The 26,699-nt window shown below is 32.6% G+C and overlaps 1 protein-coding gene across 1 annotated transcript; it reads left to right on the top strand.

Moving 5' to 3' along the window:
• Window positions 1–7,893: 7,893 nt before the first annotated feature.
• On the top strand, window positions 7,894–25,527 carry Ir62a (Ionotropic receptor 62a). Its single transcript, XM_072521854.1, has 2 exons — window positions 7,894–7,999; window positions 23,906–25,527. Exons 1-2 carry the CDS (start codon window positions 7,939–7,941, stop codon window positions 25,525–25,527), a joined length of 1,683 nt encoding a protein of 560 aa, XP_072377955.1. The 5' UTR covers window positions 7,894–7,938.
• The last annotated feature ends 1,172 nt before the right edge of the window (window positions 25,528–26,699 follow it).

The raw sequence follows: 26,699 nt of genomic DNA on the forward strand, positions 1-26,699 counted from the left end.
AAAGAAAGTCCTAAGAAATTTATTTCTTCTGCTTGTTTCAAAACAACTCCATTTAGTGTTAATTGAACATTAGGATAATTTTTTCTTTTGCTAAAAATTAAATAACGTGTCTTTTCACTAGAGAATATAAAACCCGTGTTTTGCGACCAGCTTTCAATTGTGTGTAAGGTAGTTTGCAGTATATGTGTTCCCAGAGTTACATTGTTTGTTCTTAGATAAATGACTAAGTCATCTGCATATAGGCTAGTAAATACAGGTAGTTTTATTTGATGTATAATACTATTTATTGCAACTAGAAAAAGAGTAGGACTTAGAGTAGATCCTTGTGGAGTGCCGTTTTGAAGTACTCGTCTGGAGGATGTAAATCCATTGGTTCTGACTCGAAAAGTTCGTGTTTCTAGAAAATTCTTAATAAAGGACAACATGTGCCCTTGAACATCCCATTCTTGAAGTGTTTTTAGTATAAGATGTCTCCATGTTGTGTCAAACGCTTTTCTTATGTCAAAAAACACGGCAATAAGTTTTTGGTTGTGCAGAAAGGATTCATGTATACTTGATTCAAGTGTTATTAGATTGTCTGTTGTGGATCTACCCATACGAAATCCACTTTGTCTGATACTTATTAGGTTATTGTTTTCGAGGTACCATTTAAGACGATAATTAAGGATTTTTTCTAAAAGTTTGCAGGTACAACACGTAAGTGATATTGGACGATAGGAATTTGGATCGTCTTTTGGTTTATTATATTTAAGGATTGGAATTATAGTTGCTTGCGACCATAGATCAGGAAAGTCATGATGAATAAAAATATTATTAAAAATATCAACTAATATTAGCTTTGCATTCAGAGGAAGATTTCGTAAGAAAAGAGGGTGGATATCATCAGGTCCTGGACTCGAATTTTTAGCACTTAAACAAAATTCTAATTCTTGAAGACTTACTGGTTTGTTTATTGGATTGCCGCTCTCTGTGATTTGTATATTTGAAGACTCCGTTAGTTTTTTGTGCTCTAGAAAGGATAGGCTGTAATTAGAATCACTAGAATTACGTTCGTATATATCTGCTAGTATTTCTGGAATATCTTCTTTGTTTGAATGCATTTGGTTATTATATGATAGAGTATCTATACCTCGAAAGTATTTTGTACCTTTTATTCTACGGACTTTGTTCCATATGTTGCCTAAGGGAGTGGAAGGATTTATTGAAGAAACGTACTTTTTCCAACTTTCTCGTTTTGCTTTTTTGATTAATTGTCTGCTTTGAGCTCTGAGATTTTTAAACCTTAAAAGGTTTTCGATAGTTTTATGTTTCTTGTAAACGTTAAAAGCGTGTTTAGACAAAGTGAGTGCTTGTGCAATTTCGTTATTCCACCAAGGAACTGGCTGCCTTTGACTCGATTTTGTTTTTCCCACTGCGATTGTTGCTGCAGAAATAATAATGTTATTAAATATTTCCAGGTTTTGGTTTGCGTTATTGGTTAAATTATATTTGTTTGTTTGTTCTTCTATCAGTGTTCGATATAAATTCCAGTCAGCTGACTTTATTTTCCATGTCTGGTGAATTGGAAAAGTTGATTTATCATTAGTGTTTATGGTTATCGTGATAGGGAAGTGATCACTATCATATAAATACCCCAATGTGTCCCAATATAATAAAGGAGCTTGCGACGGACTGCATAAAGAAAGATCTATGGCAGAAAATGTACCATTGTATGAATTGAACCTAGTAGATTTGCCAGTGTTTAGTAAGACTAAATTTAAATTATCAATGAGATTATTTAGGAGATTGCCACATTTGTCGGTTTTGTTACTTCCCCAAGTACTGTTGTGACAGTTAAAATCGCCTAATATTATTTTTGGGTGTGGAATTTGGTTTAAAACATTGCTTAGTTCAGTTATGTCTAAATCAGTAGGATGAGGTAAGTATACATTGCAAATATTGATTTTCATTTTGTGGGTGACTGACACTGCAACTATTTCGAGATTTGTTTGTAGTTGTATTTCAGTTGACTCTATGTCATCCCTTACAAAAATTGCTGTTCCGCCGCTTGAGTGATCTGCAACTCGGTTTCTTAGAAAAGGAACATAATTTTTTAATGTCACACTTTGGTGCTTGAAATGGGTCTCTTCTAGGCATATGACTAAAGGAAGATATTCGTGTATAAGAAGCTTAATGGATTCTATATGTGTAAAATAACCGTTGGGGTTCCACTGTAATATGAATGTGCTGGCCATTAACTCTTTATGTGTTAACTATTTATTGTTGAGAACTTGATTCTTGGTCAGTTTCGTCAGTAGAAGAAGGACTGTTGAAAAGCAGTTTCTTCTTCAATCTGGTGATATTGTTTTTTAAAGTTTAATTTTGTATTTGGGAATATATAAAGTTTAAAATTTCTTTTATTTCTTGGCTTTCATTTGAATAATTTTTAACAATGACTTCAGGATGTTTTGAGTGAAGGGAATTTGCCAGAAAATCACATATTTCATGAAAAGTAAGTGTAAAGGAAGGGTTTCTATTTTCAATTTTTTCTTTAATTTGATTTAGAATAATTGAAATATCTTCTTGGGTTTTAGGCTTTTTCTTAGGTTTTTGAGTATCGGGAGGAGGTAGGTCATTTTCAAGAATTTCAGGAGAGGATATTTGTCTTTTAGTTGCAGGAGTAATTTTAGTGCTTTTTCTATCGCTTTCAATTACTAAGGAATTATCTTGGAATATTTTTGGTTGATTCAAGATTTGTAATTCATTGTTTGTTTGTGAGGAAGTGGTTTGGTCTTTTGTAGCTGATGCGTGATTTTGTATGGTATTGGGTTCTGGTTCCATTAATGTTTCGGTATCTTCTTGGTATTGGTTTCGTGGTTGATCTTGTAGCTGATTATATTTTTCATTGGTAGAGTTATGTATATTCACGTGGTGGTCAGTTTCCATTTGATTAATTGAGTTGCTTGATGATGATAAAGAAGGACAGTCAGAATCTTGATGTCCGACAATCTTGCATCTGGAGCAGTTTAAACCATCTATGGAAATGTATAGTCGATATGATGTATTGTCGAATGAGATTAGAAATGAGTCAGGAATTGATGCATTTTCTAAAGGACTTATGAACATTTGCCTCCTAAAGCTGAGTACGTGGCTGTATTCTGAGTCTTGCATGCCTACTCGTAGAAACGTCATATTGGAGGCGGATTTTATACCCATAGTTTTTAAGTGCTCTTCAATTAAGCTATTAGGTATAGTAGGACATACATTAGATATGATGAGTCTCTGGGCGGGGGTTATAAGTCTTCTTACTTCAATCTGGTTACCATCAATATTTATATATTTGTGGGAGCTAAGAAATTGATCAACTACATATTTAGAGGAGAGGTAGATGCAGATGCGGTTGTTTGATATTTTGGATGCCCAAACAACATTTTTGGGCTGTACTATTGATCCAACAGCTTTTATATATTCGAAAACTTTTATTCCTTGTATGGTTGAAAGTATAATACCTTGGTCTTTTGAAGGATATTTGAAACTATTTAATGCATTGGAGTAAGATATATGTGACGTAGTGGGTATATTTCGTGAGGTAGCAGCTGATTCCGGTTCATCCATCTTCCCGCTGAGAATTTACGTACATTGGCACAGAGGATCTAAAGCCGGACTTGGCCACTTAATAAAATTAAACAGCAGCCTAGCCTAATTACTTGTTAGTAGCAAGAACCAGCAAAAAGTTGTTGTCAATAATCGATAAGTTGAATTGAAATCGATAAAATATTTTGCCTTTTAAACTTCTGATTTTAAGGTTATTAATAATGCAGTTTTGTACTCACAGAATTCTACGATTTTCAGTACACTGTCACATTTAACTTTGAACAGGATTTTAATTTTAATATTATTCACTATTTACACGTTCAGAACTAAAGAAATAATAGTTTAAATATTTAAATTTTTAAGAGAAACTTTGAAATGCGTCTAAACACTTTGACAGTTTTTTGACAATTCATTATTAAAGGTTAATTTATAAATTATTGTAGTTTAAATTCAACTACGCTATGTTACAAATATTGTATGTCATAAACTGCAATAATCAAAAAATTACAAAAATCTCCCTGTTGTACAGAGTTTTGTTTAATTTTATAGGGTAACAAATATTATAATCCTACCGAAGGGGCTTCTACTCTCATAAACTGTTACACGATTACTCTATTCGATGTACGTACATTTATTAACTAAATGTTAGTGCTAATGTATTTTAACAAAAAATACCAATTAATAAAAATGGCAACTTCCCTTTTCCAAGTTTATACTAGACACTTTCTTATGTTTGAAAATATATAAAGCAAGTAATATAAATTACCGCCATGTTTATTAAAACTAAAAAGTAAAATAAAGTTATATGTCGGTTAACAATTTATAGTTAACTACATTAGCCAAGGGTAGCGGGTAGACACTTTTCTACGATCCTGGTGGAAAATAGGTCTACTTCAGGGAAGCGTCTCTGCCCACGCAAGCCATTCTTTGCTCTCCTTACTGAAAGAAATCATGCCCAATTCCTTTATCCTTCCAAAATCTAGTTTCCTACTTCCTATCCCTCCCTGGTGAAGGGCAGCAGCGATCATCAGTACCAGTTCAAGGCGTAGAGGAAATGATCCTCGACCGGCTTGAAACTGGATTATCACACTCATGACTGGAGCAGTTTAAATAGTTGTGGTACTGCGATGGGGAAGGCAACGGGAAAACCAACCCATTACGTTTTTCACAAATCTAAATTGCAGACGAGACAATTAAAAAGGCCTCAGTCCCCTCAAATGGGGAGAAGGTGCAAAGAATCCCCCCGTGAACAACCTAAAAAAGTGAACAGAGAATACAAATATACGACCGAATAGTACGCATTGCCACCTGGAACGTACGCAGCTTATTTATATCCGGAAAACTTGCAAACACTTAAGCCGAGATGGTAAGACTGAAAATAGGGGGATGAGTGAAGTAAGATAGTCTGAATAAGGAGTACAAAAAACAAAACATGGATACATATACTATTCAGATTGAACTGACCCAGAACATCAATATGGAACTGCTATATTAGTGTCGAACAAAATTGTTCAATCAGTCATAGACTTCATCCCTCTCAATGACAGTAGCAGTGTTATAATTACAAACAACCCACAGAAAACTAAATATTATTCGGGTCTATGCTCCAACAAGTCACAAGTCAGACGAAGAAATCGAAAAATGTTATAACAACATAGATAAAATAATGCGACTGACAAAAAGAGGTGAGATAACGATGATCATGGGTGACTTAACGCTAAAATTGGTCGTGGTGCTGAAGGAGACCACATAGGAGCATACGGTCTAGGTACCAGAAATAATAGAGGAGATAGACTTGTACAATTCTGCGTAGAAAACAATCTGTTAATAGCCAATACCTTCTTTAAACAACATCCTAGAAGGCTATACACATGGAAATCACCTGCAGACAGAAAAGACAGAATTGTTAGAAATCAAATTGACTTCATTTTGCTCAACAACACCTTTAAGAAGTACATACAATCTACGAAAACATACCCTGGAGCTAATATATATAGCGATCACAATCCAGTTAAAATGGATTTTAGATTAAAAAGATTTCTCAAAGTCAAAAAGAAAACAGTGACAAGAAAAATAGACATCTCACAACTGAAGAACCCTGAACAGGAAAAAGAAATAAGTATCAAGCTTAAGGAAGAAATAAAAACGATCGAAAACTTGGCACAGACAGACATTAAAGTAACATGGACTGCTCTAAAAACAAAAATAACAAAGATACAAGAAGAAGACATCGGGTTCATAAAACACAACAAAAAACAAGAATGGATAACGCAAGAGTTCATGGACCTCATGAACGTAAGACGAAAACATAAAACAAGCCCAGTAGAATACAAGCGAATAAACAAAACCATTAAAAAAATAAATGAAATGACAGGTCGACACAAAAAGAGGCAAGCAACAATATTAAAAAATGGTAATAACGAAATAATTATGGGAACAGAAGACAAACTAGAGAGATAGAAAGAATACATATAAACTCTTTTTGACGACGATAGACCCTGTTCTCCACCATCCACAGATAATCAAATAAATGAAAAAGGCCCAGAAATATCCAAAGAAGAAGTGATTCGCGCAGTAAAATCTAAAACAGACTAGCTAAAATCAACATTCGTAGCATTACCAAAAATATCGAATTCCTCACAATGCGATAATTATCGAATATTAAGCTTGATGTCTTATGTCCTTAAAACTTTTCTCAGAATTATCCATATACGAATTTACAAGAAGTGTGAGTTCCAGATAAGTGACACTCAATTCGGATTTCGAAACGGATTGGGAACACGAGAGGCTCTTTTTGCTTTAAATATGTTAACGCAACGATGCAGACATAAATGACAGAAATACTGAGAACAACTGGAGTTGACGAACATGACTTGCGAATTATTTCAGAACTATACTGGCACCAAACGGCAACGATTGAAATAGAGCACACAACATCCGAAGACATACAAATCCGACGAGGAGTGAGAGAGGGATGCGTTTTATCACCGCTACTGTTTAATTTGTATTCGGAGTCTATATTCAGAGAAGCATTAGACGAGGTCCAAGGAGGAATTAAAATTAATGGAATCAGCATAGACAACATCAGATATGCTGATGATACCGTCTTAATAGCAAGCAACCCACAAGAACTACAAAATATAATAAGTGCGGTAGTTCACTACAGCGAAATGTTCGGTTTACATCTAAACGTTTCCAAAACTAAAACTGTAGTATTTTTAAAGACACCAATAAACGTACAGGTGTATGCCAAGGGTCAAATAATAGAACAGGTAAATTCCATAAACTATTTGGGAGCAAGTATTAATAGTCAGTGTAATCCAAAAAAAAGAAATTCTATCAAGAATCGAACAAGCAAGGAAAACATTCATGAGCATGAAAATATTTTTTACAAGATCAGACCTTATTTTACAGCTTAAAATCCAAATGATCAGATGTTACGTTTTTTCTGTTTTACTGTATGGCTGTGAAAGTTGGACAATGTATTTGGAAATAGAAAAAAGAATAGATGCCTTTGAGATATACATATACAGACGATTGTTGGGAATTCCATGGGTACTAAGAGCTACTAATATTAAGGTACTTCGTCGAAGGTGTAAATAAAAAGAATTACTAAGAATAATCAAAGAGAGGAAAATGCAATACTTGGGTCATATGTTGAGAGGCGAAAGATATGAATTACTTTAAGTTATACTGGAAGGAAAAGTACAGGGCAAAATATCAGGCAAAATGAACCGTCCCCTGGTCCCAGTCGTAGTAGTGAACTAGTGAGTGAACTAGAAGTGACTAGTGAGTGTAGTAGTGTCTGGGGGCTCGGGAGACTGAGACCTCGGAAGTCTTGAAGAAGACATCAGAAAGGATGTCGAAAGCTCGGCAAAATGGATATCGACGCGGTTCAACCCGGAAGACTAGTGAGTTTAATATTAATTTTTATAATAGTATTATTCTTAGCTCTAAGTTTAATATATATATATATATATATATATATATATATATATATATATATATAAATATATATATGTATATATATATATATATATATATATATATATATATATATATATATATATTTGTATATATATATATATACATTACATACACATATATCTATGTAAAAATATATATTATGAACCATAAATCATAACGTCAATTTTACATTAGCAAATACGAACAATGAAATAAAGATTTAGATTCAACTACTACGCCCATATCTATTACATTTTAATATTAATTGTTACTATATTTAAGAGAAATTCTAGTTATAAGTGTCTATAGTATATTAAAAAGCAATTCATGTTTTCATTACGTTTTTAATAGGTATATAAAGTAGATATATAAATATAAAAGTATAGTATAATAATAATAATGAAATATTTATTACAATGTGTAGTCTTTGGCTTAGAAATATACTTTTTAACTGTAACGGGTAAGACTAAAACTAACTTATGGTTAAAATATGCAATTTAATTTTATTTTGTTTGTGAAATGGTTCATTAAGTATATATATTTTTTTATATTTCCTTATTTTTTAAGTTATTAAGTCACATATTTAGTTTTTTTTGTATCCTTATCCAAATCTAGAGTTCCTAAAGAAAATGTATTTAAAAATTATTTGTGGATTTTTAATTAACCTATAAATTGCCTAATATTTAGCAAATTTTTTGATATATCTGTATTTGCATATTTTGGGCAATTTAAGTTTATTTTTATTTAATATCTTTACGGTTCCTCAGATCAGCAATATTTTTATAATTTCTATTTATTTTTTATAGGCTTCAATAAACAATAATTATGTTGCTTCTTTATAGTTAGTTGGTAAAAATATATATTTGAAGAAACTGTATTTATTCTTTTTTGGATTAAAAGATACCACAATCTAGTTTACCGTACTAATTTGAATAAGCAATAAAAACACTAGAAATAGAACAATAAATAAATAATCAAATATTGAGATGTGCTGTAAATACCTGTAAATATTTTGGAAGTCATTTATACCAAAAATCTATGGTAGGTTTCAAGTTCCAAACCTTGTACCTAGATTGTCTTATGCACCAGAACACACAAACAGTCATAAAATTAAGATTGAGAAAGTCTACAACATATTTTTTGATAGTATTTTTCATATTTCTTCGTATTTTATTGGTTTTTGTTTTTTCTTACAACAGGTTAAGTGGCCATAAGAGGCCAACACGGACTCACATATAAAAGTTATAGGGTAAACCATACAGTTATTGGACACTTAAGAAAATTTCAACTTTAAAAATTCGTAATTCACATTGTTCTCTGCAGATTGAATTGAAATTTATACAAAAGGTAGTCTAAACAGTTTATTACAATATGAATAAAAGGATTTAAAGAAGGTGTTAAATGTTTTTTGTCAATATATATTTATTAAAAATAGTTACAAAAATTATAGTTATTGGACAGTTTATTTAGTTACAGGACACTCAAAATTAGTTATTGGACGACTGCTTTAACACAATAAAAAACTAGAAACAAATGAAAATTACAGGAAAAACCTAAGATTTCTGTGCGGTATGGGGTACCTATATACAGTTGACACAATTAAATTTTATAAATGCTTTTGTGCTTATTTGTATTGAGTGAAAAGTTCGTCAATGTCTTCATCCTCACTGTCTTGGTTACTGTTATTAGCATCAGAATCACTATCCTGGAGATTGAAGCAGTTGTGACATATAAATAGATCACCATCGTTAGGTATATGCTGTCTATGATTAACAGGAATACAAGATTCGTGATAATAAAGATTACAGTCATCGCATTTTAATTTGTTCAATTGAATATCATTTGAACAAATAAAACATTTGACTTTTTTTGAATTCTTTTTTTGCTACACTGGTTTATGGTTAATTTTTCTTCTCTTTTCCATTTCCTTTCTTGTTTTTGTTTTTCCTGCTCTTCTTTTATCCTTCTCCTTTTTCCGTAACATTTCTTGATATCGTGCAGATGTAATAGCAAAAGGAAGTCGTTCCGTGTTACGTTTATTTTTTCTTTCCGGTACAGTAGGAGAAGTTAAAAAGTTACCCAACAATTCGTGTTTAACAATAATTTTACTTGTAGAGGGTAAGTCATAAACATTAGTTTTATTTTGTTGAAAATGGATATCATTGGTACTGCTACTCTCAGAAATATTTACATTTTCAATACCACTCTGTTCTGATGTTTTTATTTCAGTATTTTTAACGGGAGATGTGATAACCACATTTTGAATAATATTAATGTTTGTGTCTCTATTTTTTAGAACCATTGGGTTATCCGAATGTTTTGGATCATGTTCAAAAAAATTCCAAATTTTAAACAACAAATTCAAATTATCATCGCTAGGTACATTATTCTTTGGATTTTCTTTTAAATTCTCTAAGCTATGAACTTTTTCAGGACCTAAGATATTTACAAAAGTATTATAGTCCATCTTGGGTTTCTTTTGATAATCTGAAATGATTAAATTTTTTACTACTTCTTTGCCTAAACATTTTGTGTAGTCAATAGCATCTGCATTAAATGGAAACAATCCGCAAGCCTTGAAACCATTTACTACTGTTTCAGTTTTACAGCTTTTTTTTATAGCTTGCTCCAATATAGAAGCAAATACAACCTTATTCACTACCCCTCCTGGATGCTGTTCTTCCCATTCTCTCGCGGATTGCCGCCAAGCTTCTTTTAATGGACGGAAAATAGAAACGTCACAGGGTTGTAAAATCCTTGTGGCGTTAGGATAAAGTGCAATCACTTCAATCTGCAGTTCATTACACAATAGACTTAATTGGTAACTTAAGTGACTCTTGTGCCCATCTACAAAAAGAATAACTGGAAGCTTAATATTATTTTCAATTAAGTGTGGGTAAAAAACATTCGCAATATACTGATAGAATGTCTCTGCCGTCATCCAACCATTATCGCTTCTGCCCACACCCCATTTAGGATTAATACCTTTAGCAATCTTTTCAGGAATACGTTGATAAGGATAAATAACCATAGGCACGCAAATTTTACCGTCTGCTAAAAACGTAAACATCACAGTGACGTTTTCTTTTGAAGAGCTTTTTTCAACGTTATAAACATTTTTGAAACCTTTCATAGCAAATACTTTTCCAGTAGATGGACATATTTGAAATCCTGACTCATCTCCATTAAAAATTCTTGATGGATCAGTTAGAACTTCTTCTAAATGTTTTTCTTTAACATAGGTTTCAATATTTTTAAACCAGTTTTTGATGTCTCATTCAGATACACAAGCGCTAGCTGCCGTCACACCTTCACTTGTCCTTCTAGAAACCCCTGGATGTCGCTTCAAAAATCCCTAAAAAAAATCAAACGATGAATACAGATTAAAATACATTTTTTTGGTGACTTACTTTTAACCATCCATCTCCAGGTCGATTATCTTTAAAGTTATTGGGGCGCGGATTTTCGATTAAAAATTTTTGCACGCTGCTTTTTAAATCGTTAGCCTTTTTGGGGAAACCTTTTGAAGCAGTTTCTTGTATCCATCTGGAATATTTAATGTAAAATAAAATAATGCTATGGGTTAAGATAAATTAAATGAATTTACCTAACCAGAGTATTCTCCTCCTCGCAAGTTAAAATAGGAGACGGTCCAAGTGTATCTTTATGTTCCGGATGTTTTAATTTAAATTCTATAGTGGACTTCGGAATTCCATATTTTTTTTCAGCTGTTCTATATGATTCAGTGCCATTTTGGACATCCTTAACAGCTTCTATAAGTTTCATCTTATCATATTTTCTAAGTTTAGGCATTTTACTACAATCCTAAAAAATCCATTTTTAGGGATTGGACGGTCAAATTTAGTCATTGGACAGCTTTAAAATAACTGTCAAATCGATTACTAAATTAATTTTACTGCTATCTCCAGTTAATTATACGTAAATCCGTTGAAAATTGTAGAAATATGTGGTAAGTGTAGTTCTCTAGTGATTGGACAGGTGTCCCATAAAAGAATTAAGCAAGTTTTCTAGTTAAGTTATTGGACAGATGTAATTAAATCCGAATTAAAATCTCTATTACTGTACCAGATCTACCTTAGGGACTATAAGTGCCTTTACCACACCCTTTTAAATAAAAATACAATCTTACCTTAAAAATACCACGTAGTTTAAAAAAAAAAAGTCAGAGCAGATGCTTAACACAATGCTTAAATGTCACTTCACTCACATAACCTAAAAATATTTACCGCCAAAATCACAGAATCCGTTAAAGGCAGAACATAGACATAAGAATGAACGTAATATAGAAACGAGTAGTGCCACCTAGTGAAATATACTCTTGTTGGCACTTGCAGAAATCTTATTCTCGTAAGTTAACACTGTAATGTCCAATAACTGTCTCGTGTCCAATAACTGGCGTTTTACCCTACTCGTATACGGGCCGCGTGATGCCGACGTGGACTCACGCGGTAGGTCGTCAGAAAATGATGTGTACCTCAACAGCGGCTTCTTGAACTCATTTAAAATATACGAAGATGTCAACGAGTACTCACATGGCCCATAATATTTATAAGCAACAATTGCGTAATTATATATTTTTTGTTATATATTCATAATTAGAACACATTTTAGGCAAAATAAGCTTTATTTTCATAAAACTAAATAAAATAACATTATATCAAAATTGTATCTGAAGTACTAATTTAATTTTTTGTCACGGAATGTATGACAAAAAACAGCCAAGGCAATAGAATTTTTTAGAGCCATTACATGCCAATGAGGCGTTGGTAGCTTTCCTCTGTGCTACTTGCCTTCCGTCCTCTTCTACCATTTTTGCGTAACACGTAGTACATCGTACTTCTACCTGCACGACCAACATCACTCAGTTTGTGACTATTTTCCATATTGACTTGTGTGACAATAAATTCTACTAAAAGGCCCCGAAATAACTCTTTCTTGAATTTAGTAATGCTTTTATTGGCAATGCTTTGATGCGCGACATTGGCATTTATAAGTGCTGTGCCCGTCAAGAGCTCTATCCATAATGTTTCTGTATCATTTTATTCCTTAACGTAATGGCAAATTAAAACTTTTCATTTGATCTGATTTATCGATAAAGCTTTTATATTTATTATATTCGATGACATTCTTTGGCTGTACACCATCATCGCATACCTTCTGCATTGTCATTATTTCGTTAGCGAGTTTGGTACTAATCATCAGCATATCTCGCTTGTCTCTCCACTTCTGAACAACGGTGTCCAAATTACTATGTTCAGCTACATATTCGCCTACTTTTAATTTTTTTAAAATGACGTTTTTGAGATTATATTTGCGGTTTGCACGTAGCGTACCTATACTTAATATTATCCCCGTATATGCACCGGATAACAGCAAAAACAAGGAAGACAAAGATGCTTTTTATGGACAGCTCCAAGATCTGCTGGACACCACAATAGCCGGTAGTAAAACAATAATTCTCGGCGACCTAAATGCCAGAGTAGGCATCATACCTGTGGCTGGAGTTACACAAAGATTTAACGAAGAAACTCTCAACGACAACGGAGAAAGACTTCTAGAACTTTGTTTAATGAATAACCTCCGAATTAACAACACATTCTTTGACCACCCAATGCAACATAAGATCATCTGTTCAGATACAAGAGGACGTAACTCTATGATTGACTACGTTATAATAAACAGACAAATACATCCCAAGAATATAATAGATGTGCGCACTCTATCTTCTGCCAATGCAGGATCCGACCATGGCTTGGTACTAGGAAAAATAAATAAAGCAATAACCACATAAAGCAGGGGAAATACAAAAAAAAAGTAGAAGAAAAGTTAAGCATGGAAAGCTTAGAAGAGGAAGGGGCACAAAAATTGTATAGAAACAGACTAACAGAAAAGCTAAACAGCCATAACCTAGAGACTAAAAAGAATATAGCTAAAAGAACTAATAAAGAAACCTGGAAAATTGTTAAAAAATGTATCCTACAAGCAGCGGAAGAAGCTTTAGGTAAAAGAGAAGTTAACGGGTAAAGAAATAAACGGGAATACAAAACTCCATGGTACGATGAAAGGGTGAAAGCACTAGCAAATGAAAAGAAATAAGCTTTTCTAACATACAAAGGAGTGAAGACACCGGAGGCACGAGAAGACTACGTGAGAATTAGGAATAAAGTAAACCAAGAAATAGATAACATCAAAAGGGAAGACTGGAAGATATTTACCAAAGATATGGAATACGAACTCTATGGATCCCAGAAAAAAGTGTGGAAGATGATAAGGAGAACACAAGAATATTCTCTACAAGAATAGATAAAAAAAATAAAAAACAGAAAAGCACCTGGTCCTGATAAAATAAACAATGAACTGCTAAAATATGGAGTAGAATAGAGTAGAGTATTTATTTGACTACATAACATAAACAAATATTGTTTGTAGCAATTTAAAAAAAAACATACATAGTATTCAAAAAGGAATATAAAACGTAACATAAATATATACAAACAAGAACACATATTAAACAGATAAACATTTATAGCAAAGTTACGGTAAGCAGTTCAGTGTATATTCTGCAATGAGGCATATATTCTTCTGAGCAGTAAAAACAATGATTTAGAAGATATTTTTTTTATAATTTTATCAAAACTATTACAGCTTAGCTGTTTTATACTTTTTGGTAAATTATTGTAATAGTTATAAACAAGACTATTTTTTTCTGAAAGACTTCATATACAGCGATTTGTTCGTAGGTTGTGACATGGTAGTTTCGCGTATTGTAAACATGGACATCAGACTGCTTTATTAAATGAGCACGTTTTCTGTGAATTTCAGTTAGAACTTGACATATCAACAGAGCAGGTAGCGGCATAATTTTGAATTTGTTAAAGAAAGGTCGGCAGTGTTCTAGATAACTAACTCCTGCTAAAATCCTTACAGCTTTCTTTTGCATTCTAAAAATTTGAAGTGCATTAGTTGAATTGCCCCATATAAATACACCATAGTTTAAACGAGAGTAAAATAAGAAAAAATATGTCATTTTTAATGTTTCAAAGTTGACAACCCTTGCTAGTTGGCGAATAACAAATAATGAACTTGATAGCTTTTCCTTAAGTTGTGAGATATGAGCCGACCAGTTAAGTCGATTATCTATGGTTATTCCCAATAATTTCCCAGTCTCTTTGTTAACTAGATCATTGTGTAAATTACTTGCAGATATAACCAATTGGAGGAACAACACTACGCAAATGGCTCCTAAAATTATTCGTCGATATAATAAATACCGGAGTAGTACCAGTAGAATGGAAGGTAAGTCTCCTGCTACCGTTACTTTAAATGGTAGACTCGAGAAATCCTGAAAACTATAGATGCATTAGTCTGATGCATAGCACATTAAAATTGTTAATGGCAGTCATAAAAGATAAAATCGAGGAAAAAGCGAACATTGCAAATGAACAACAAGGCTTCCGGAAGAACCGCAGCACAAAAGACGCAATTTTTAATATCAGACTAATAATAGAGAAGTCTATTGAATATGGTAAACCAGCATACATGTGCTTTGTAGATTTAAAAAGTGCTTTTGATAGGGTGAAGCGACATGACATCTTAAATTTATTACAAGCTGAACAAATAGACCATCAGATAATAAGGACAATTAATGAAATTAACAAGAACAACAAGACCAGAGTTGTAATGCCAACAGGGGAAACAGAATGCATAAAACTAAAAGGAGAAATTCGCCAAGGAGACTTGCTCAGCCCATTGTTATTTAACATGATGATAAATCAAATAATTCACAAAGTAAGAAAACGACACGGATACTACATGGGAGCGCATAAAATCACGATACTATGCTATGCCGATTTACGAGAGTGTAACATCTACACTAGAGGCACAATATATCATCACAGGCATCAATGCGTAGCATATGCAGATGATGTTACCTTAATAACAAGGAGACCTGCAGAATTAAGAGAAATCTTTACTAGAATAGAGAGAATGGCCAGAGAATATGGTTTAAAAATAAACGAAGAAAAAACAAAATATATGGTGATGAGGGGAAACGAAAATCATCAAGGACAGTTCTTTAAGATACAAAGCCCAAGTAAAGAATATAACTTTGAAGTTGTTAGCCAATTCGATTACTTGGGTGTGACACTAACAAATAGGAACGAAGAGAACCAAGAAATCATAAAAAGAATGGCCAAAGGTAGTAAGAGTGCTGGGAGCCTGACTAAGATACTGAGGTCGAATATAATATCCAGAACAGCAAAAAAAAACGAATATATACAACAGTTATCCGACCTACAGTACTCTATGCTAGCGAGACCTGGACACTAAATAAAGATATAGAAGTAAAATTAGATAGATGGGAACGAAAAATTCTTAGAAGGATATACGGAGGTGTAAAAGAGGGGAACATCTGGCGAAGAAGAACGAATGAAGAAATAATGCAAATATATGAGCAACCAAAAATAACAAGACTTGCTAAAATTCAAAGATTAAGATGGCTCGGACATATAGCAAGAATGAAGGAAGGAAGAGTTCCCAATGAATTAATAAACAAGGAGGCTGGTACAAAAAGAAAAAGAGGCCGCCCCCGAAGAAAATGGCTGGAGTAGGCAAAAGAAGATCTGAAGTCGCTGCGGGTACAAGATTGGAAAAACTTAGCACAAGATAGAAAGAAATGGAAGAAAACCGTTGAAGCCTTGGGTCTTTGAGGCCTGTTGAGCTGAACTATATATATATATATATATATATATATATATATATATATATATATATATATATATATATATATATATATATATATGCTATGCCGATGATGCAGTACTAATTGTTGATAACGAAAATGACCTACAAAGGCAGCTCAATACCTTCAATATCACTGCAAACAAACTTAATATGAACATATCAGTAGAAAAAATTAAATGTATAGTGATCAGTAAAGAGCTGGGTAGATGCAAACTAGAAATAGACAGCAAAATTGTAGAACAAGTAATGAAATTCAATTACCTAGGAGTAGAGATCACTAGTGAAAGGGATCTTAGAACAGAGACCACAAGGCAAGCATCAAAAGCGGCAAGAGTAAGTGGTTGCCTTCGAGAAACCATATAGAGAAACAAATATCTGACCACGGAAAGCAAAATGAAAGTTTACAAGACAACAGTAAGACCAATCCTAACATATGCAGTGGAGACAAGGACCAATACAAGAAAGACAAAACAACAAATCAACAATATCTAAATGAAAGTATTAAGATCAATAGCGGGCATATCATTAAGAGACAGACAAACCAACTGAAGTATACACCACCAATGCAAAATTCAAAATATTACCAGGACAAGACAAATAGAAAACAGACAAAAGAAAATAGAAACAAGACAAAAAACTGAAACGATTATGTAAACCGAACGGGACCAGATAGATTAGCGAACATCTGTAAAAACAACAAGCCGTATAGCAGAAAACCCGTTGGAAGGTTGCCAAAAAGGCGGAAATATAATGTACAGTCAACAACAAGTGAAACAGAATAAGAAGCAGACAAACACGAGTAATCCTAGTCGCACGAAAAAGAAAATGAAGAAGAAGACGTAGCGTACCAATCACATAAGTTTTTCGGTATAGGAGTGCATGTGCAAGTGTGACAGAACTGTAGTAGTTATCAATAGCAAGTGTTCGTTCTTTGTCAAGCAGTCCATTCATAAGTCTCATCACTACATTTTTTGGTATCGTGCTACCCTTTAGCATGTTCTTTTCCACAATATACATTAAAATCGTGGGTATAACCACCTTCCAGATAAAGTTTGAATAATTTTATCCCAAATTTATGCCTCTTGTGGGTAGTATACTGCTTGAATTTTAGTCGCCCTTAAAAGGCACTAATATTTCGTCAATGCACACGTTCTTCTTTGAAACGATGGCAGCCTTGAATTTATCCTTCAGTCTGCTAATCAAGGGAACGATCTTCTGCAAACGGTCATCCGTTTTTACTGAATTAACGTTGAAATGCAACGTTTTCCACAATAACTGGAAGTTATTCCTTGACATTACTTTTTTGATATTATTTACATAAAGATCATTCTTTGACCAGTACAGATAAAAAGATGGAAAATAACATAATCCCTTCCATATAACTATGCCCAGGAATCGTTTTATTTCGGCGACGTCAGTGTTGTGCCATGCTGTAATACGTGCGCTTTCTTTTTATTCCTTTCCTGACACTGCAGGGTATAACGATTTGTTTCTTCAACCTAAAAATTAAAAAAAATCAAAATCAGTTGATTAAAATAAATTATGTATTTACCATCATGGATAAAAGACCAACCAAAAGAGCGATTTGTTGTAGAAGTTTTCGTATAATTGTGTATGAGAACCTGCAGAATTATAGTTCTCAAATGTAAATTTCTGTAAATTTTCGCTGTTTACTGGCCCCAAGACAATAGCCTTATTTATTGCATTGAAAACTATTGGTTCTTCTAAAATTTTCTGTTCGGAGACTTCAGAATGTTGTACAATGACAGGTTCTATAGCAGCATCAACATGTTCTTCGAAATTCGTATATTCTTTTTCTTTACTGGTGGATGCCAACTCGTCCTAACGCTTTGGTATTTCCGGCCACATGTTGTCTTTTTCTATTTTGTTCCGGAGTACTCGATTCATTTTCACTGTCACTTAAATCAATTGGTTGGTACTCGTCTGAAAGATACGTGTCGTCAAACTCATCTGATTCTTCATCTGATAGAATTTCTTGCCAATATTTTTCAAGTTTTTGCTTTTTCTTATACGACTGCATTGTACCGCTCTAAGTACTGACAAGAAAAACGTAAGCCACGGCGACGGCGTCTTCGTTTGTTAGATTGGCCCACACGTTATCAACAGAAATGGATAAGTCAGAGTGTGATGCCACGTTGGACTCTCATAGGCATTTTGTGATAAAATCTTGCTGGTAGCTGCGAAACTTCAACGTGGACTCATATTTTAAAAAATAAAATTTTAACCATAATTAGCGTTTTAGTAAATGCGAATTTTGGTGCGAAAAGTTCAAAGTAATAGAAATACTTTAAGGAAAAAGTGATCGGCCAATGAAGACATTAAAATTTTCAATATGGTGGCACTTAACCTTTTTTGTGGAATGACAAAAATTGGAAATACTTCATAATCAAAATTTATATAATTGAAGTACCAAACTGGGACTTTTTTAATTTGACCTTCTGGTTATATTCTGGTTACTCCAGTAAAAAAATATGCAAGTTACAAGTTGCATTACTTGTTAAACGTTAAAAATAATTTTTTAAGTATTATTATTAGAAAATAACAATAATTAAAAAACTTGCACAAAGTCATTGCTTTTTTCTATACTCTTATAAATACGAAGAAAAATGCTTCGTATTAAATGGTCATAGGCAAATCTCCGCAAGCAAGTTTGGACTGATTACATTACTGCAATAAATAAATCAAATTTAACGTTTGTTACACTTAGTGAAGTGACTTTATTAAATATTTTATTCTGTAAATTTTGGAATTAATATAATTTATATATATATATATATATATATATATATATATATATATTAATGTGATATCAAGAATTTTTTTATGATTTATATCACACCTTTCAATTTTGTTATCTCAGGTTTTACTCGTGCTTCAATATCTATAGTTTACAGCTGATGGGTTAGGTCCAAAAAATAACGAAATAAAACAACATAATATGATATAAAAATAATGTAATAAAATAAACTGATTAAAATACCTTCTAAAATTATTAGCATACAATGTTTATCAAACAAAATTCGTTCTACGTACGTGAATCTTCAATAATGCATGGATAATATAATACAATTACAATCTAAAATCCAGCTTATTATTCTACATAAACAAATCAAGTAATATTCACTATCGATTGTAACAAGAAAAATTTGTATGAATTATCCAATTCTCTCCACAGCTCCGTGTCCCCTCTCAGAACAAATTTGATCTCCTTCGACTATCGACAACTTATTCACACGTTACTAATATGATATAATATTATTTGACCCAAAATTCTCAAATTTAATATATTATGAATGTTTCTCCCGTTGAAACGCTTCCTCTGCCTTGAGTTGTCCAATTCCTCGTTCTATGAAAAATAAACTATCAGTTCTCAGCAGCCTCCTATGTAATTGGCAATATTAAACAAGATATTGCAATTTAGTTTCTTCAATGCTCTCCTTCGAATGCACGTACCTTTACAATGATGCCAGCCTCTTTTCCTCTCGCCAAACTTAATCTCTCGTTCCGAAATAAACAGTGCTACTTAAAATACAAGTAGGAAAAGTTTACTTACAAATTTGTACCAGATCAACTACCGTCGGACACACTTACTTCACCAACTCACAACTTATTCTTTATCACTTACTACCCCTGGAGACAACCTCGAAAACCAACCATTCACTTTAAGAAACTGGAACTAACTACCTCTCTCATCTCATCTATCCATCCATCCAACCTCTCATTATACACACCCATCTCACCACTTTCCAAATTCTCGGCCAATCAGAAATTTGCATAGCACTCCCCACATAAAATCAGAAATACCTACAAACTTTCCTAATTCATATTATTTCTACAAAGACACTTAATTTCTACTGGGTATTTACAGATTCCGAAAAACCATTTACTTATTAACTATTTTTATTGTCCTGTTCATGGCGCAAACCCGGATTACGGAACACTTTATGGCTTATGGGAAAAAACCATCGTTAACTTCTATTCATTGTACCCGCACTATCCACTTGTTATATTTATACAAAAGATTATTTATGACTAAGATTACCTTTGGTTTATTCCAGGCAGTTCGGAGTATTTTTACTTTCTATAATCTCTGAAATATTGATTTCGTCGTACATTTAATATTTTTACTCTTCAATTTTGAATACCACAACAACTCCCCGCTTCTTTCTCTTAACTCCCCTTTAAAACGTTCATTTCTAAAATATGTCGCATTATCCAATAAGATGTTGTCTGGTCTCCCCACTGTTCCTATAAAATCGTCGATTTTCCGAAGTATTTCGACTCCCTTCGTGGTTTTACATGGGTACAATTTAACATATTTTGAAAAAGTACCATCATAACTAGGTGTGTTTATTCCTCTGTGTTGTCATTATCAGATCGCTCAACATATTAATGGCAACAATATCAAGGTTCTTCCAAACTATGACGTTTTTTGTGACGTTTTCATTTTTGAAATTCCTACTTTTACATTTCTGGCATATCACACAATTCCGAGTCACTTCTTTGAATATTTTATAGTCATGTCGACAGATGTAGTTCTCCTTGAACATAAGCCATGTCTTCCTGCTTCTAATATGTCCGTTGTCACCGTGTAACCTTATAAAAACTTCCTTCGCCATCTGCTCCGTGATTACATATAATTCTCTGCCATCAACCCTCTTAAAATACAAAGTATCTTCTCGTTCAGCTCTTTGCCTTTCTCTTTCATCCAATTCTTCCTGATTTTCCCTGATCTGAGCCAAAGAGAATAACCCTTCTTCTTCCCTCATTATGATATATGCCTACGTGAAGAGTTTTGTGGTCTTCTTTGCGGAATTGTTCATCTCTTGTCAGAGCATCAGCCAAAATATTTTCAATTCCGTTGATATATTTAAATTCAAAATCATACTCTTGAAGTAAAGAATACCCCTATGAATTCTATTATTTACCAGCCTTTTTTTATAATATGCACCAAAGCCGCATGATCTGTCTCAATTGTGAATTTTGCCCCAAGTAGGTAAAAATCATGTCAAAATCATATCAAAATTTATTCACACAAAATAACACACTGGCAAATTCTAGTTCGGTAACGCTGTATTTTCTCTCATTTTATATTTAATTCCATTAATCTCTCCTATCTGTTTTATCATTTCTCTTTTTATCTCCTCCACACATCCTTTAATTTTCTGTTCATAATTTTCCAAACGCTGTTCTATATTCCTGTTGTTTTCTTCTATTGTTTGTTTTGTTTCATCCATTTTTAGTGATGTTTTTTTTTGATTTTTCTCTATTGTTTCAATTGTCTCTTCCATTTTTTGTGACTGGAGTTGCATTACTTGTAATATTTTATCTATTCCTGATGATTCTTTTCTCTCCTCAACTATTGTAACATTTCCTTCATTATCCGATCCTTCTTCCAAAATTGTTTCATCTTCTCTGTTATCCTCCTTCCTTTCCTGCATTTTGCTTCGTCTCCTTGTGACAGACATGTTGTTTCTTTTTGTTACTTGAAATTTTTTTAAATTTATGTTATTTTGTTTGAAGTGGGTTTCTTGAAGACAAAGAATTAAAGGGGAAAGCTCGCCGATTAGTAGTTTTAACTGTTCATAATGGGTATAAAACCCATTTATGTTCCATTGCACTATAAATGCATTTGTTATCCCTTGATTATCCTTCAACTAGTGATGATTCGTCAGTTTCGTCAGCTAAAGAAGGGTTAGGGTTTATTTTTTTTTCTTTAGTCGGGTGATATTATTTCTTAACCTAGAATTTTGTGTGTAACAATAAACAAAATTAAGGATCTGAATTAGTTCCTCTGGTTCATTGGAGTAATCTTTATAAGTTAATTCAGGAGTTATGAGAGTTTATAGGGTTTTGAGAAATTAAAACATTTTCCATAAAATCACATATTTAATTAAAATTTAGTATAAATGGAGGTGATCTATTTTCGATTTTTTCTTTGATGGATTCTAGGGAGTGAATGAACATCTTCGAGGGAGGTTTTGGAAAAGGTTTTGGGTTTCTTTTTTGTTTTATATTGTTTAGGGGTATTAAAAACGGATGAGTCGGTTTTTGGGTTGTCTTCGTTAATTTCAGGAGATGATATGTTATGTCTTTTCGCTGTTTAGAATTGACTGCATTATTTAAGGTTAATGGTGTTTCTGATGTAGTAGTATTTTCAGTATTATTTACAGCTGGTGCTGTTGTTTTGGAAGAAGAAGACGAAGTGTTTGGATTATCTTTAGACATGTTTTGGATAATGTCGATTTCCGTAGTATTTTCAGTATTATTTTTAGCTGGTGATGTTGTTTTGGAAGAAAAAGACTTAGTGTTTAAATTATCTTTAGATATGTTTTGGATGAGATCGGCTTCCATAGATTGATATATTTTATCATAAGGTTCATTAGGTTTAGATAATGACGATGTGTTTTGAGTTGAATCTGAGAGGGGAGTTAAAGGGGAATCATTAGGTTCATGAGGTTTGGTTTAAAATGTGAGCGCATTCTGATTCTTGATGACCAATGGTTTTACATTTGGAGCAACTGAATCCGTCTATGAAGAGAAAATAACTTCGACTTGACATCCATTCATTTCAATATATTCATAAGAATGAAGAAGAGCATCAACAGTGTTTTTTGAAGAGAGGTATATGCATCTCATATTGTTAGCAATTCTGGAGGTAAAAGGTACATTAATTGGATCCACTAGTGATCCAACAGCTACGACGTAATCATGGATTTTTGTACCTTCAATGCTGGAAATAACTGTTGCTTGTTGTTTTGTTGGATGTTTAAAATAATTTACGATATCTGAGTAACTGTGTTTAGTGGAGTTGTGTGTAGTATTATTATTATTGTTGTATGAAGTCATTTTATTAATTTTCTTGATCAGAAGTTGAGCCGGTCCTGTAACCGGTCCAAAAAACTGGTCAAGTCCCTACTGGAATTTTTGTTATCTCTTTACGTAGGTATTATTTAAAGGTTATTTTGTTGTTGTTACAAAAATAATACGAAAAGAAGTGCTACTCACTTGAGATAATATTGTCAGCACTAATTAATGCACTTAAATTTGTAGTAGAGGTATAAAATATTAAATTATGATTTGTTTTTACCATATAAACCATATTTCGGGACTAACGTGGTAGATTTGACCGCTATCAGGCAGGGTCGAACTCATCTAATAATTATTCTAATAAATTTAAAGTTTTCTCCGCAAAAAGTCACAAAATCGTGACGAAATATTGAGACAGAGAACAAAAATAGAGTTTTATTTCCTACAGACCGATTGCTGATACTATAAATCAATATTTAAAACAGTACGGTCGAAAATAATTTGAAATATATATATATATATATATATATATATATATATATATATATATATATATATATATATATATATTATATATATATATATATATATATATATATATATATATATATATATATATATATATATATATATCAGTATAAAGGTCTACATAAATATATAATATATCAAATTCATATTACTGATTATTTTGGCTTATATCCTATATTTTTAATGCCTATTTTTAGTTTAATATTATTTTATATTAAGAAAAGCATAAGCAAATTTATTCTAGGTGAAAATATCAATACAGCAGAAAGTAACTGTGTGGACCGAATACTATCAACTGGGAAATATAACTTACATCAAAGAATAATTTTTCTTGTAAACAACGATATGAAGATAAAGTATCCAGCAATTCACTACGACGTAGATTATAATCTGAAACTATATGATAGGGGTCCTGGTTTATTTATTATAGCAGGAAATATAACAAAAATATTAGAAAATATATACAAAAATACCACAAAGAGTCACAAATGTGATTTTATCATATCGGTACCTGCATTAGATAAGTCACTATTTCAAGTACTTGAAAAATATTTTGTTAAAAATACTATTTTGCTTTTAAAGAACAGATATACGAGTAAAGAATCTTTAGATACTGGACTATATGATGTCAAGCCTTTAAATATATGTTCGCATTTAAAATATGGAATTTTACAAGTATTTTTAAGAGTAGATTTATATAAAGCATTAAAAGTGTTTTCACCAATTGTGCCACCATTTGTAATTAATCCACAAGACGGTATCCACGCAGAGATTATAAAGATAATAGCAAAAAATATGAATCTAACTATTAGGTACGACGTAAACGGTTCTAATGGTGTTCTTGATGACAAAGCATTCCGGGCAGGAAAGTATGATTTGTATGCAGGAACTATAAATAGTTATGATTTAACAGCACATCTGTTTGAACATACAGTATTCGTAACATATGACTATTTAATTTACGCTTTCCCAAAAATGGTTAAAATAAACTGGTTAAAGATAGTTCATAAAGAATTTACGGTTTCAGTTTGGTTGTGCTTTTTTGGACTGGTATTGCTACTTTACATCCTTTTCGTTCTGTTTGAAAAAGTTCTTCCTAATAAGACCAAATTGTCTATACCTCTTTCCCTTTTACGTGTATTATTAGAAGGAGCTATGGATGTATCCACAAATCATGTGTCTTTAAAAATATTGTCTATTACCTTCATATTATTTGGTATGCTGTTCACCACAGCTTACAAAACAAAAATGTTTGACATCATGACGGGGGATTTTACATATGATTTGTATCATGAGTGGGATGATATTATTAAATATAAATTGAAAATAGGTATTACGGATGCTTCACTTGTCAAATATTATAAACAGGCATCAAAAACAGTATTTTCAACTATTAACAACAATAATTTATTTGAAGTTTGTAATGATTGGTTAGACTGTTTAAATGTAACCGCTATAAAAAAATCGACGATTATACCACTTCTGTCACGTTCATTTTATTATTTTGTTCCTGATCACTTTCTGGATTCCGACGGAAAACCTATGTTTCAGATTATTTACCCAAAGAACGTATATCAAATGTATTTTAGCATGGGTTTTAAAAAGGGACATCCACATTTTAATACTTTTAATAGAAAACTCCAGCACTTTAAAGAAGGGGGACTTACATATGTTCTATATCGAAAATATAGCAGTAAATATAAAAAAGCAGCAGCACTTGCCGAGTATAAAGCTAGCATTGATTCCACAATTCTTACACTTCAAAGTTTTCAGACTACGTTCATTATGTACTTAATTGGTATATGTTTAAGCGGTATTGCATTTTTAGCCGAAGTGTTACACAAAAAAAGAAAAATTTCAACTTAATTTAAATAGTAGGGTTTATATGGGATTAAGACATAACTGATTACTGAAATCTTACGAAAATAAAATTCTGGGAAAACGTATAACTAACAAGTTGTTAATAGGTTATAATTTTGAAAATTGATGGTGACTTACTCTGTTTCCCTTGCAGCTAACTGTCAAAGCTGCGGCTAGAAAAATACACAAATCACGGTCTGTGACATAATACAGCCTTTAGCAGACAACACATATTTTGTCAAAAACACACAACAACTCTTACAACAAATATACTTTGTCTCAAAGTTACTAGTCTGTACAGGGTAAGATATGCAATGCTAACCTTATGAGAATTTTGCCAAGACGTTGCCAGTTTTATGCAGTGAGCAATGGCGTTCTCTACTGTCTATCTTTCAAAATAAACGGAATAAACCAGGAGTTCTCAACAAGTCCTCACGTACAATTTTATGTAATTTACAAATATCGTTTGCTAATAATTTTACATAACACTATACATTATTTGTTGCTAATAGTAACTTACCAACTTTTATCTTTTATTAGTAGCAGTAGTATAATAAAATATGCATTAAATAAACTTACTTACTTACTTAGTCCTAAGCCTTTCTACCGTTAGGTGTAAGGCTGGTGGGGTTAAGATTTCCACTGTTGTCTCCATGCCATCCGGTCTTGTGTTAGATTTCGTGCACTTTCCCATGTCAATCCTTTCTTCTCAACTTCTTTTCTGATTTCGTCTACCCACTTAACTCTTGGTCTTCCTCGTTTGTTTTTCCCTTGAATTCTCGTTTCAAACACTCGTTTTGTTAATGTTTCATTCGACATTCTACACACGTGCCCGAACCATCTTAGTTGCCCCTCTACTATTTTTTCGTTTATTGGTTCTAGTTTTAGGTTTTGTCTGATTGTTTCGTTTTGTATTTTGTCTGTCCTCTTTCTGTTTGCTATTTTCCTCAGGAACCTCATTTCCATAGCATTGACTCGAGATTTTTGTCTCCCAGTCAATGTCCATGACTCGCTATTATACATGATTGTAGGTCTAACTACTGATTTAACGACTGCCATTTTTACCTTCTCCGGTATTTCTTTTTTCCCCAAAAATGTTGTTTTCATAGTGTTAAATAAGCTTTCTGTTCGTCCCATTCTCTCATTTATTTCCATGTCTTGTTTACCGTTTGATTCAA

Source organism: Diabrotica undecimpunctata, chromosome 2 (assembly GCF_040954645.1).
Source record: "Diabrotica undecimpunctata isolate CICGRU chromosome 2, icDiaUnde3, whole genome shotgun sequence".
NCBI lineage: Eukaryota > Metazoa > Arthropoda > Insecta > Coleoptera > Chrysomelidae > Diabrotica > Diabrotica undecimpunctata.